The following is a 12657-nucleotide window of genomic DNA, read 5'->3' as shown; positions in this document are numbered from 1 at the left end:
CAGCATCGGACTAGTGATATAAATATTTTATCAAGGATTGCTAATATTGCTATGCTACAATCAAGCGACTTTGCTGAGTGCTGCAGAGGTGATTGCAGAGTGTATCTCCGCCTCCGCGCCGTCTGGCAGCGGCATCAATGGTGATCGTACTGTAGCATGAGAAAGAATTCCTCGCGCTACAAGAGCATGCTTCAAAGCCACAGTGCCTTCCATATGTGATCCTCTGTGGTACACTGCCTTGGTTACAGGCAGAAGTTGGTCGTGCAACTCCCTTGCACGCTTGTAATCCTTGGCCTTGCCGGCAAGGATCATCTCATACAGAGGCTCCGGAGCAATGTTTCCGTAGCCAACAAGCATGCCATCGACATCAAAAACGGTGTGGAGAAGGTACTCGTCGTGGCATGTCAGAACCGGCACGTTGGGCCGCTCCCGTCGGAAGACGGGAATCTCAGTATCCCATCTTCTCATATTTCTAACTCCATTCTTCATTGCAATAACACCAGGCTGGGCAGCAATGTCTAGCAGAGTTTGTAGGTTGTAGTTGGCCTTTGTGTTATCAGGATACTGGAAGAGGATGAGAGGCAGTTGTGAGACCTCGTAGACGACCCTGTAGCGGTCCTGGGGTGCCCCAGGCTGGTAGCCAAAGCGTAGCCAGCCATGAGACGGGTATAGAAGGCCGGCTTGAGCTCCCGCCTCCTTGGCGCGCTTGGCTTCTAGTGCAGCCACTTCTGTTCCTTCGCCAGTGATGCCGGCAATGATTGGGATTTTGTTGTTGACGGACTTGACAAAGGCCTTGATGGTGTCAACCTGCTCCTGTGGAGTAAGGAATGTTCCTTCTCCCGCATGTCCTAGGACCACAAGGCCTTTGACGCCCTTTTGGCTGCCGAGCCAAGATCCGAGACGCTGAATAGCCTCATAGTCCACAGCGCCATCCTTGGTGAAAGGCGTCACCGGCGCTGGAACGAGCCCCTTGAGATCGATGGACATGATTGGAGATTGTTTTTGAGTAAAAAGGGATCTTTTGCAGAGGTGTCTAGTTGATTGGCTTAGATGGCGTTTGCTTGTCTATCGAGCAATACAATCATTGGGCTCTAGGCTGACTTTTATAACTGGCAAGCAATGCCACTTTGTCGCCAATGTTCCGGTCTACATACCGTAATTCATCACTGTCTCCGGTCAAGAAAACCCAATGCCTTCGGAAGCAGCGAGAGAGCCTCTACCGAGTTGCTCAGAACCCGGCTTGAGCATAGTGTGTCCGCAGGATAGCAGGTAGAGTGTCCGGAAACCCTCTGTGCCCTCCCGGATAACGACCGCTCGGATTCCCGGATTTACAAGACTAGCCTGTGGGGTGTAGCAAACCCCGCGATGCCCCGGATTCTTGGTTGTGGATATTACTTGGATTGCAAATCTCGTTCCCCATGGGGTCGCCATGCGTTGACATGGGCTTCCCCAGAGTCCTGCCAAGAGTCTCGATCCTACGGGTGTTGACAGAATATCCATCCTGGTCATTGACTGGTGTGAAGAGCTGAAAATAGTTCACCCCTGTAACCTGTACATATATAGTACCTAAGGTATACAGCTAGTCTTTTTAGTGTAAACGATTAGCTATGTACTACTATACAAGTTATTCTTCTTAGTGCAAAAGACTAGCTGTATATTATATATGTATATGTTCGAGGCGTAACCTACTAGTATGTTCAACTTAACCATATACTAGTCCACTACTCGTTTGTTCAATCCGGGCACTTGAAGGACTGGGGTCAAACCCTCCTCGGGACTTGGTATTAAGGCAGGACTTCCCCCTGCTGAAATCCAAAACCAACCAGGTTCACCTGCGGGCAAGTCTATGGCTTGATCATCTAATCTTCGTTTAACTACTCATCAATACACCACACATATCCCAATGGATCCCAAACGACCGTCAGCCGAATCTCGGGACGTGGAACAGTCTCCTCTCGAGAAGAGTCATATCATTCACCAGGAGCATTCCGGCAGCGTGTCACAGGATGACGCCGATTTTCTTGCAAACTTCAGTGAGGAGCGAAAGAAGAGAGTTGTCCGAAAAGTCGATGTGAGTGACCAAACTTTGACACGGTTGAAGAAGAGCTATTAATTAGATGCCAGTGGCGCTTGCTGCCCATGCTCGTCCTGCTTTACCTAATGGCCTATATGGATAAAACCAATATTGGTAATGCCCGATGACTGGCCACCAACTCTGCTAGATCTAACTTCTTTTACAAGGCAATGCAAAGATCGAGGGCATGACGAAAGACCTCGAGATGCGCGGCGAAGATTACAATGTGGCTGTCGCTATATTCTTTATCCCATTCGTGCTGTGCGGTATGCCGACCCTCTCCTCGATTGCAACATCAAGTTGTCTCTAACGTTGTTTCAGAGGTTCCGTCCAATATGATTTTGCACAAAATCAACAGGCCGTCCATCTACATGGGCGGCATCGTTATCGCCTGGGGCGTCATCATGACCTTGACAGGCATTGTACAAAACTACGCCGGGCTGCTTGCTACTCGCTTTATGCTGGGAATATTTGAGTACGTGCAGCTGATACCGATGGCTTCCTTCATATCTAACCTCGTAATAGGGCCGGCTTCCTCCCTGGCGCGGTCCTCATCATCTCCAACTGGTATCTCCCCCAGGAAACCCAAGTCCGCATCGCAATCCTGTACACATCAGCTGCAACTGGCGGTGCGTTTTCTGGCCTTCTTGCCTTCGCGATTGGTAAAATGGATGGCATCGCTGGCCTTGATGGTTGGCGATGGATATTTATCCTCGAAGGTATCTTCACAGTCACCGTGGGTGCGCTGTGTTTCTTGTTACTCTGCGACTCTCCTGCACTCTCTACGAGCTGGTTGGATGCCGAGGAGATCCGCTATCTGGAACTGCGCCAGCTTGCCCGTCGATCTAATAGCCCGCGCGAATTCAGAGACAACACCAAGAAGCATTTCGACCTTGCCATCTTCAAAGACATCTTCTGCGACTACAAGCTCTACCTCCTTTCCTTGGCCAACTGGTCGAATGCAGTACCAAACTACGCGATGAAGTTCACGATGCCTACGATCCTTACCTCTATGGGGTATAAGTCGGCAAACGCACAGCTGCTCACGATTCCTCCTTATATTCTTGGCGCCATCTCGGCATACGCGTTTGCCATCTTTGCGGACAAATATTCCTGGAGATATCCATTCCTTATCGGTCCGCAAATATGCGTCGTTGTCGCCTTCTCTGTCCTGTTTGCATTGTCTGGAAACATTGAGGACAATGTTGCCGCCTGCTACTTCGCTGTCTGTTTAGCAATGCTTGGGTAAGGCCCTCCCTAGTTGCATCTTGAACATCACTAACACCAACCAAATGACAGACTATACCCCATATTGCCGGGAGTAAATGCATGGAACATTGCCAATACCCCTGATCCTGCCAAGCGTTCTGTGAACATTGGGCTTCTTGTGTGTATCGGCAACATTGGCGGGCTTGTTGGGTCCTATATCTACATTGACCGAGAAGCGCCGCGGTACCCCACCGGATATGGGACATCGCTGGCCTTTGCACTCGCTGGCATTGTGGCGGCGACACTGCTGGAGTTTCTGCTTCGGCGAAGCAACGCAAAGAAGGCACAGATGACGGATGAGGAGGTCAGGGCGAGATACACGGATGAGGATCTGGACCGCATGGGCGAGAAGAGTCCTTTATTCAAATACACTCTGTAGGAAAGGCGAAAGTGCTCGGTAGCTATACACGAAGGCGAGAACTTCTGATGCATTACGGGTTTCAGCCCAACACATATTCCCGCCTGCGCAACTGTGTACTGTGAAATAGTATCGTAGCTTTGAACACCAAATAGGCGAACTGATGGTCCTGTGCGCTCTAAGGGGGCCTATGGAGAAGCTAACGCAGCTTGTGGCGTCGCCTACCTTAATCCGAGGCTTCGATCCGGATAATGGACTCAGCATCAACACGCCAAAACGCAGCCGGAAGTTATTAATTATGCAGTGGGACAAAAGGGACATTGGCGCAGTGAACTTGTTCGGATATTCCATCCTCTCGCCTGCCATTGCGTTTCCTGCCCTCGGACCTCAAGCCTTGCATGTGCCCAGCCGACAAGTAGTTGCGTGAGCCGCGGAGGTGAATCCGGATTCTCTGCAAGTTGACTCGCCTCGCCTATGGCTATGGTGACAACTCAGGGCAGCACAGCTGACGGTCCGACGGGGAATCCGACACCGGTTTCCGAGGCTCGCACGTCCAGTTCACACACAAGAAGCGCTGGATCGCGCGCCAAACGGCCGACAACTCGACACTCCAGTGTGGGCTCGACAGCCGGAAACCGCCGCAAGCTGCAAAAGGTCAGCCGAGCCTGTGACTACTGCAGGGTCAAGAAGCTCCGGTGCACGGGTAACATCCCTTGCGATGTCTGCACGAAGAGAGATCTAGAATGTCTATATGATGCCGAGTACCGGCGCGGCCGACCGCCAACACCACGGGCTTCAGAGGCACCAGTTCTCGAGCAGGGTGCTAAGACGCCGCTGGCCAGAAGATCCTCTAGGTATTGGATGGCTATCCTTGGGACTTTTAAGATGAGACCGCGTACTGACGTGACCAAAAAAGACCATCAAATCGCGTTGTAGACAAGATTGGTCCGGAACAGGGAAGAGAGTTCTCGGATGCTTCTGCAGGCAGTGGGCTTCCAAGTCGAGCCTCGCCAGAGCTCGAGACTGCTGAGATTGAAGGCCAATTTTTTGACCTCACCTCAAATCTCACATTTCTCCACCGAGCCTGGAAGAGATTCTCTTTACAGAAGGGAGGCACTGTCCCCGATGTTCTTACCGGCTCAGAGCGCTCGCAGCCTCTTATGTCGGCTGGAGACCGGCCCTTCGTGGTTCCTCCAGGCCAGCCGGTGCTGATACCAGATCGGCAGCTCGCAACGCAGCTGTTTGAGTTCTACTTTGAAAATTGTGTTGTCACATACCGATGTCTCCATCGTCAGTACTGCGCGTCATTCTTACAAGTTGTGCTCGACAACGCACAGAAAAATCTACCTCTACACCACAACCTCGGGCACTCCAAGGCGGCACTTATCGTTAATATCTTTGCAATCGCGAGTCTTCGGAAAGAGAAGATATCGGGATCCACATCCACCTACGACGACAATGGCTTCCTATTGAGTCGCAGTGATTACTATTTTTGCGAAGCGCTCAGTCTCACAACAGGCGAGGTTGGACTTCCGCGCTTAGAGTCAGTCCAAGCAAGGGTATTGCAAGTACTCTATCTCCTTCAAACCGGCCGAATGAATCAGGCATGGTACGTGTTTGGTAGTACAGTCCCTATTGTCTCTGCCCTTGGCCTTCATCGAAAGTCAGGGAGGGGTAGGGACGCAACGGGTAGGAGTGCGAACACGGATTACATCGTCTTGCAATGCCGCCGGCGCACGTTCTGGGTCGTATACATCATCGACAAATACTTATCCGTTGTTTTTGGGAGACCGAGGCTGTGGCACGATGATGACATCAACCAGGATTATCCGGATCGTATCAACGATGAAGACATGAGCTCTCAAGGGCCCTCTCTGTCGCCTCCGACGTTGGATTGTCACATCGACTCGCTAATAGCGCACGCCGAGTATGCCATTCTACCCTTAACGCAGACTACAGTGCTAAACAGAACAGGATTGCTCGGATCATCGACAACATATCCAGAGAAGTTTACTCTCTGAAGCCGATCCCCAGGCCGGAAAGACTGAACGCGGCAAAGAACTTCTGTCGCCTGCTCCACGATTGGCACCGAGATCTGCCAGCACACCTCGGGACCATCCGCCCCCGGAGCCTCATACCGTCCTTTCGTCGGGAAGCCATAGCATTGAAGCTAGCATATTGTCACGCCATGATGCATGCAAACCGGCCGTTCATTCTCGGCTACAATGGCCAGTCGACGTCATCACCGCTCAATCAAATCGTGGCAGAATGTATCAGCGCCGCCAGGATGGCTCTTGAGACTGTCGATGACATCGTGAGCGATGGGATGCTCTTTCACGCCTTCTGGTGGACGCCGTACGCCACCTTTTGCGCGCTTGCCGTTGTCTACGTGTGGGAGATCCAACAAAAGGCTTACGGAGGCGATGTTTCCGATGATCCGTCACTCTTTGAACTGGCCGAGCGCTGCCATAGCCACCTAGCTCAGGCGGCGTCTACGCATTCGCCTGGGCCTCGGTATGTTATCATCCTCGAAGAACTCCGCTTGGAGGCAAGGCAGGGCTCAATGCGGCCCGCTCAGCATCAGGTTGATGATACAGTTGGCATCGCAATGACACAAGAGGCTGCCCTCAACACTGTTCATGACTCCAGCGCGATGAATTTGGACTTGAGCCAGATGCTGAACGAAGCCAGCGCTGCTCCTCTCCCTCCACTCAACGAATGGCAGGCCACGGACTGGCTTGATCTTGACTCGTCGGTAAGTTCACCCTGCAGGATTAAAGTTGTAAGTTCCCCATGCATCTACTAACCTGTCCAGGCGCTGGGGCCATTCTCCGATCTCGAGGATCTGCCCGTTATCTGGGATGTGTAACGAATGGCGGCTTCGTGGTGTTCCACGAATGGTTTGGATCGTAGGCGAATCTTATCACGCATGGTAGCGTATCTTGTAGTAAGGGGGCATAAATCGCTGCAAAGCTCAGCTGAGGTAAATATGCTAGGAGTCCTACGTCCTCTTATGCCACTGATGATTTTATGGCGGACTTGGAGCGTGCAATCATGGAAAGCTTCTAACAACAATTACTAGCCACCCGCTTGCGTTTTCTCGTCGTGTCTGAAGGTAGGGAATTGTCGCGCTTTACAGCCTCCGGAAGGTTGTATTTTTCCCGACGTAATATTGTAGTTTTGGGCCGCGTCCGAAGGCAGGGAACTGTAGTGCTCTTTGGCTTGGCTACGGACCCAAGAAATAATCCTGTTGTCATCCATAGCACTGCTTATAGTATATACATTTAGCTGTAGATAGATAGCTACTGTAACAGATAGAAAGGGTGCTAACTGCGTCAATAACCAAAAGATTCACTATATTAGCACTCTGCGCTAATATACCCTTTACAACAACTTAAGGCTCTACCTTACAGGCCCTGTAATTCCATTACAGCGGCTCGGTTACTAATGTACTTGACAATGTTGTAGTTTGCTCGGGAAAATTAAACTAAGATGCTGGTCGAAAACGGCCAATCCAAAACGGAGAGTAGAGAAGAGGAGAGAATTTATAATGTCAAAATATTGGATGGGCGTCAAGATAAAAAGGAGCCCCTATAGCTCAGTGGTAGAGCGTTGCACTTGTAATGCAAAGGTCCATAGTTCAATCCTGTGTGGGGGCACTTGTTTTTTTTTAAGTTTCCCCTTGGTTTACTTTTTTTTTCTTCTTCTTTTTACTCTCTATAAATTAGATTATCTTGCATCATAAGTAATAAGGAGGTATAGGTTATGATATAGTTGTGGGAGACTGGGGTGCTATAGCGATAACTTCAAAGCTTGCAGGCCGGATGTGACATTATTACTTCTTCTGGATAAAACAAATTCATTTCTAGTCAAGCACGATAACGACACCAGTGGAGAGAAGATTGAAACCCTCGTTGCTGGTGAGCAAATGGTAGGTAATTACCTACTCTTCTAATCGTCGAGCGTGATGGTACCTACAAAAAGGGGGGAATAGAATCCTAAGATTGCTAGAGTACCAATCTGAAATTTTTCCTCGTAATTCAGTCTCATGAAGTTTCATTTTACCATGCAATACGAATAATTCCCAAGATCTATCTCATTCACGAACATTCCAAGAAAGAGTAAATCTTTAGATGTGTCAAGAAGTGATGCTGACAACATGAGCTAGCAAGCACTGAAAGAGAAAATCACCGGAACGGAGACGCATACTTCCGACAATTTAGCTCTTCTGGACCACCGATCCGCTTCCGTAATCAATCTGCGCTGGATGCAAAGCCGCCCCACTATCGGCGCGCTCTCATGAATTTTTTGTTTGAGAGAGAGAGGCAAAAAAAAAAAGTTGACAGTAAAAGGCGGCGACAATTCTGAACGTTTTCTCTACTATTATACCTTGGCGCAGAAATTTTGCTGTTCCTCAGCACAGGTTTACTTAAGAAACAAAATATATTTGGAAATCTTTAAATCACAAAAGCCAAGGATGCCTGGACGAACAAAGGCGCAGGACGATGCTTCGTCTCACGACGCTGATATGCAAGACGTCCCACCCTCTGCCCAGGAAGAGATTAGCCAGGATGCCGAAATGAGAGAAGATGCTGAGGCTGAGGAGGAGGAAGAGGAAGAAATTGAAACTCAGAGAGTGCGAATTGTACGGCAAGAATCTGGCATGATTGGGAGAGTATTCAGTTCACTAATAGAGATGACAGCTTCCTGGCTCAACGGACACTGCGGCTTCGTTTGAATTCACAGATGAGGGGCACACATTGGGCAATGCCCTTAGATATATCATCATGAAAAAGTATGTTTTCTTCCATGGCACCGCTGATTTCACTGAAGCTAATCTTCCGTAGCCCCGACGTGGAATTCTGCGCCTACTCAATTCCTCATCCATCTGAGCCCAAGATGAACATCAGAATACAGACATATGGTAAGCTCTCTTCTTCTTGTTCAACGGTATCAATTCCTGCTAACCCTCTTGTTCAAGACGGAACGGCTGTGAATGCCCTGAAGAAGGGCCTGAGTGACCTGCAAGATGTATGCGATGTAGTTGCTGAGAAGTTCTGGTCAGAGAGGCAGAGTTTCAACGCAGAGCAGGGCATTGAGCGATGAGCGATGAGCGATTGGTATGGTAGGAGAAAAAGGAGTCAGCATTTAATGGGAACCGGGCTGCCGTCCAAAGTGGTGTATAGAAAGGACATTTGTATATGGACATTATGCGATTTCAGGGCGTTATATGGCAGGTTTTGACATAGGATCTTTACAAAGATATATATTTACAAAAACAAAATTTCTTGCATTGTTTCTAATTTCGGCCCTATTAATCCTCATTAGCCAGTATTCTTTATCCCGCACGACATCGCCTCGTAAACTCACCTCCAAGAAACCAGACATGAAGCTAGACGGGAGCCTCTTGTCTCCTCTAAAGTTGTCGTTGAAATAAGACAAGATGTGAGTCTGCTGCTTCCAGAAGTTCATTGTTTCCTACCACCCCGCCAGCCATTAGCAACTCGTCTCCTTTCCCTTCTCTTGGCTCTTTTTATTCGCGGATAGCATTCGTACCTGGTATTCAGCGTGGGATTTGAAGAGGAGCACATCGACGACAGAAAGGTTGCTCGCGTGTCGGTTTCGTTCAAACTCTTCTCGTATCCGTGTTCGGAGAGTAGAGACGGGCAGAGGGATATTGTACATCGTCTGGATTTCAGGTGCCTGTATTCTCTCTATTAGATTCCCATTCTGCAGTATAGCAATGTTCCTCCTAAAAGATAATTTCCAATTCTTCGCCGACAGCTGAGCTTGAGAGGGAATTTCGTGGGACGTACGCCTCGGATCCATTCGCGGTAGGAAGAAAGGACTCGACGTTTCGCATCCGACCAACTGGCGGCTGATTGACCCGGTTAGCTTGAGGAGAGTATGGAGTTAGCTTTAGAGCTCACATTGCGCCGTCTTCTTGGCGAATTGAGTCGGCGTAATGGCCATGGCGGGCAATCTATGCTTCTCAGCGCAATCAATATAATGCCGTGACGTTGAGTTGATACCAGTAAAGCATGCCCGCCTTGGAGCATGAAACGTTCACGTGATTCGGCGCCAATTCGCTGTTTGCGCCACACGATATTTGCCCCTCGCCTGTGGCTTAGCTCAGCCTTCTCGACGCGCCTTCTGGACTTCACTACTAAGCTTGCTCCTGGAACTTTGCCTAAACCTGCTCTTGATCTTGCGTCGAGTTCCAGAGGCCGCGTTTTGTTCTTACTCTCTGCACCAAGCGATTTACTCTGTTTATTCAGTTGCGTCACAATGCCGGCTATCAGACATTCCTCAAAACGAAAGCCGCCGCCAGAAGGCTTCAGCGACATCGAAGATGATCTCTTGATCTTTGCGAACAAGATGAAGGATGCGCAGAACAAGCCTCCACCTCCCGGCCCAAAACACATGGCGCAGTGGGAAATATTCCAGATTGCGCATCAGAGAAGCCGCTACGTATACGATCTTTACTATGAGAAGGAGGCCATCAGCAAGCAACTCTACGAGTGGCTACTCAAAAATGGGTACGCTGATGCGATGCTCATCGCCAAGTGGAAGAAGCAAGGTTACGAGAAAGTAAGTGATCGCTTAGCATTCTGTCTCGCTTGTTTTTTCAACGCGATATACTGACAAGTAAATAGCTCTGTTGTTTGCGCTGTGTTCAAACCAAGGAAACCAACTTCAACAGTACTTGCATCTGCCGGGTACCGAGGGCTCAGCTGAAAGAAGATAGCGATATGCAGTGCGTCAGCTGCGGCTGCAGAGGATGTGCATCTAGCGACTAATAGGGGGCTATTGCCCCTGAATTCCGAAAATTCTGATTCGAATATAGAGATATGAGCCGGAGAATGTTTAAAGGCGTTAGGGCGTCGGGCGTCAAATTACGATTGAAATGTTCCGATAAAGGACAAAAAAAAGAGAGAGGATATAGATTGGGTATTATGTTGAGACCGAAAGAGGTACATGTCCTTTATTTTGGCTGAACACCATTCTCCCATAATATTATGCTGATTATTTTTTTCGCAATCTCCAGTTCACTCCGCTTGATTCCCTTTACCTCTTTGAGAATCCTGCTCGGCCTCGGCCGAATCGGACGCTGGGAGGCACAAACTGTAACGCTGACATGGCTCCAGTAAGATCTGTCATATCAGTATCTATTTTCTCTGGCTTCGCCTCGCCCTTATCCACCGTAGTAGGAGGCTGTGATGGCCGTGATGTCCGTGACTTGTCATCGGAATGTGACGCCTCATTTTCCAAGGTATTTGCATGGCGCCTTAACTCCTTCGCCTGTGATTGAGAACCAGCCGACGATCTCCGCCTACGGCCAGTTTCGATTAGAAGAGAACGTTTCCCGTCAATTCCGTCTTTTGTGACGGCGAAGAAGAAGTTCTTTGGGTACATGTGCTTGTCTATTAGATGAAGTCGCCTCTTCTGGGGAGTCATGCACTTGCGCTCACATCCCTCAACAAAACAAGAATACTGAGCTATGTTAGAGATGATATTTTTTTCAAGGCACTGCGTTGTAGGCATCGCATTTAGCTTACTGTGTGCTCTCCCTTCTCTCTAGCAACCCTCGCCAGTGGGTCATGACACTCTTCAATGTGCACATTGAGAAGATGATCTGTGGGAAAATTCTTGCGGCATTCAATGCACCTGTTTGTGTGAAATTGGTGGTAATGGGTTTCGTATTCGTCATAGAACCGAAACCCCACTGGTTCTTTGTGGGGAGGTAGTGAGCATCTCATAACGAATTCGGCTTCCTCGTCTTCAACAGCCGAATCAAGACCAGCGATTTTCGAGACGGGTCGGAGATCCACGTCAACGTCTGCGAGATGAGGAGAGTCTCCCACTTGTGGGTCGAATTCTAAATGCTCTTCCGGCTCTCGTGAGCGCTTCATCTTTAATTAATATATTGTGAGCTATATGGGGCAAAATATTACTTTGATTCGGACCAAGACCAGCAATATTGCAACAGAAGCAAGAGGGGGGCGGGGATATGCAGGCACAGCGGAGTGTGGGCGTTGGGAACTGCTCAATAACTGGTAATAACTGGGCCTCAAAACGAATATCCAATAACGCAGTCAAACGCACGCAAAAGGGTCGACTCAGGATGTTTAGCTGAGGAGGAGAGTGTTGTAAGTTGGGAAATGCCTGCCCAACTAGATGTGATGCTTGGAGTGGACTTTGCCCCACACTCGTGCAGGTCGTTAGCGCTGCTGGGTCCAGACTCTAGAGCGAGATCTAAGCATCGAATCATTCACAAGGTCTATAGTTGCTGTAGGCAGTGATGGCAGCGATATTGAATATTGCCCTGCACTTGCGCTGCACCTAATAGGAGATTCGGATTAATCGTGAATTAACGGCTGTGAATAACAAAAACTGGGTGGTATACTTGGCTAGGGAGATTTGAGCTGGACAATCCACAGAGTTCCAGATATGCCTCCAGGTTAGCATCAAGCGCATATGGGTAAAGCAAAATATGAAGTGGTCGAAACTGCGCAAAACATTATTTAAAGGTTTCCTACGTGTAATTTACTTCAAATATATGCCCTAGATTTCAGTTGCCTTGGTGACGACAAGCGTGGCGCCTTTTACTTTGGAGGATGCTCAAGGAAGAAGCGATATGAAGAGTTTGTTGTAAACGGTAAATCAGACGAATACAAGATAATTGCTAGCATAGAGCGTACATATGGATGTATTTGTGTAAGTTTAGTTCTTCCGTTTAGTGTGAAGTCTTGAAAGAAAAAAAAAAAAGAAAAAAAAGAAAGAAAAGTCAATTTCAGTACATTCTTTTTCTTCTCAATGAACAACTTTAATCAATGTTCCTCTGTTGCATGTTTGTTCGTGCCTGGAACAGCGTTCTGCATTAAGGTGTGGCTGCGTAGTTGCCCAGCTTAAAAAAGAACAGCCGAAGAATTCCCACCACAATCAGCGCAGGTAA

The 12657-nt window shown here is 48.8% G+C and overlaps 7 protein-coding genes and 1 non-coding gene across 8 annotated transcripts; 5 read left to right on the top strand and 3 right to left on the bottom strand.

Annotated features, from left to right (window-relative positions):
• Positions 1-60: 60 nt before the first annotated feature.
• TrAFT101_001868 (uncharacterized protein) lies at positions 61-987 on the bottom strand (the record flags this gene model as incomplete). Its single annotated transcript, XM_024909619.1, has 1 exon — positions 61-987. One exon carries the CDS (start codon positions 985-987, stop codon positions 61-63), a length of 927 nt encoding a protein of 308 aa, XP_024762986.1.
• Positions 988-1903: 916 nt separating this feature from the next.
• On the top strand, positions 1904-3722 carry TrAFT101_001867 (uncharacterized protein; the record flags this gene model as incomplete). Its single annotated transcript, XM_024899610.2, has 6 exons — positions 1904-2071; positions 2125-2188; positions 2242-2340; positions 2396-2549; positions 2600-3319; positions 3374-3722. The coding sequence occupies 6 exons, from the start codon at positions 1904-1906 to the stop codon at positions 3720-3722; spliced, it is 1554 nt and encodes a 517-aa protein (XP_024762985.1).
• Positions 3723-3979: 257 nt separating this feature from the next.
• TrAFT101_001866 (uncharacterized protein) lies at positions 3980-7047 on the top strand. The gene is made up of 4 exons (XM_024901799.2): positions 3980-4555; positions 4618-5628; positions 5676-6456; positions 6517-7047. The coding sequence occupies exons 1-4, from the start codon at positions 4176-4178 to the stop codon at positions 6568-6570; spliced, it is 2226 nt and encodes a 741-aa protein (XP_024762984.1). The 5' UTR covers positions 3980-4175; the 3' UTR covers positions 6571-7047.
• A 241-nt stretch (positions 7048-7288) lies between these two features.
• TrAFT101_001865 lies at positions 7289-7360 on the top strand. The gene has a single exon. It is a non-coding gene; the product is annotated as a tRNA-Thr (tRNA).
• A 629-nt stretch (positions 7361-7989) lies between these two features.
• Positions 7990-9011, top strand: TrAFT101_001864 (uncharacterized protein). The gene is made up of 4 exons (XM_024907800.2): positions 7990-8346; positions 8405-8496; positions 8549-8625; positions 8683-9011. Exons 1-4 carry the CDS (start codon positions 8179-8181, stop codon positions 8805-8807), a joined length of 462 nt encoding a protein of 153 aa, XP_024762983.1. The 5' UTR covers positions 7990-8178; the 3' UTR covers positions 8808-9011.
• Positions 8980-9707, bottom strand: TrAFT101_001863 (uncharacterized protein). The gene is made up of 5 exons (XM_024903623.2): positions 9632-9707; positions 9518-9579; positions 9258-9404; positions 9072-9179; positions 8980-9012 (listed from the first exon to the last, which is right to left on the bottom strand). The coding sequence occupies exons 1-5, from the start codon at positions 9672-9674 to the stop codon at positions 9001-9003; spliced, it is 372 nt and encodes a 123-aa protein (XP_024762982.1). The 5' UTR covers positions 9675-9707; the 3' UTR covers positions 8980-9000.
• A 155-nt stretch (positions 9708-9862) lies between these two features.
• TrAFT101_001862 (uncharacterized protein) lies at positions 9863-12328 on the top strand. The gene is made up of 2 exons (XM_024906344.2): positions 9863-10292; positions 10358-12328. Exons 1-2 carry the CDS (start codon positions 9990-9992, stop codon positions 10499-10501), a joined length of 447 nt encoding a protein of 148 aa, XP_024762981.1. The 5' UTR covers positions 9863-9989; the 3' UTR covers positions 10502-12328.
• Positions 10647-11947, bottom strand: TrAFT101_001861 (uncharacterized protein). The gene is made up of 3 exons (XM_066126451.1): positions 11657-11947; positions 11261-11608; positions 10647-11195 (listed from the first exon to the last, which is right to left on the bottom strand). Exons 2-3 carry the CDS (start codon positions 11459-11461, stop codon positions 10770-10772), a joined length of 627 nt encoding a protein of 208 aa, XP_065982554.1. The 5' UTR covers positions 11462-11608; positions 11657-11947; the 3' UTR covers positions 10647-10769.
• Positions 12329-12657: the final 329 nt, after the last annotated feature.

Source organism: Trichoderma asperellum, chromosome 1 (assembly GCF_020647865.1).
Source record: "Trichoderma asperellum chromosome 1, complete sequence".
NCBI lineage: Eukaryota > Fungi > Ascomycota > Sordariomycetes > Hypocreales > Hypocreaceae > Trichoderma > Trichoderma asperellum.
This window is presented reverse-complemented; position numbering and strand designations above follow the sequence as displayed.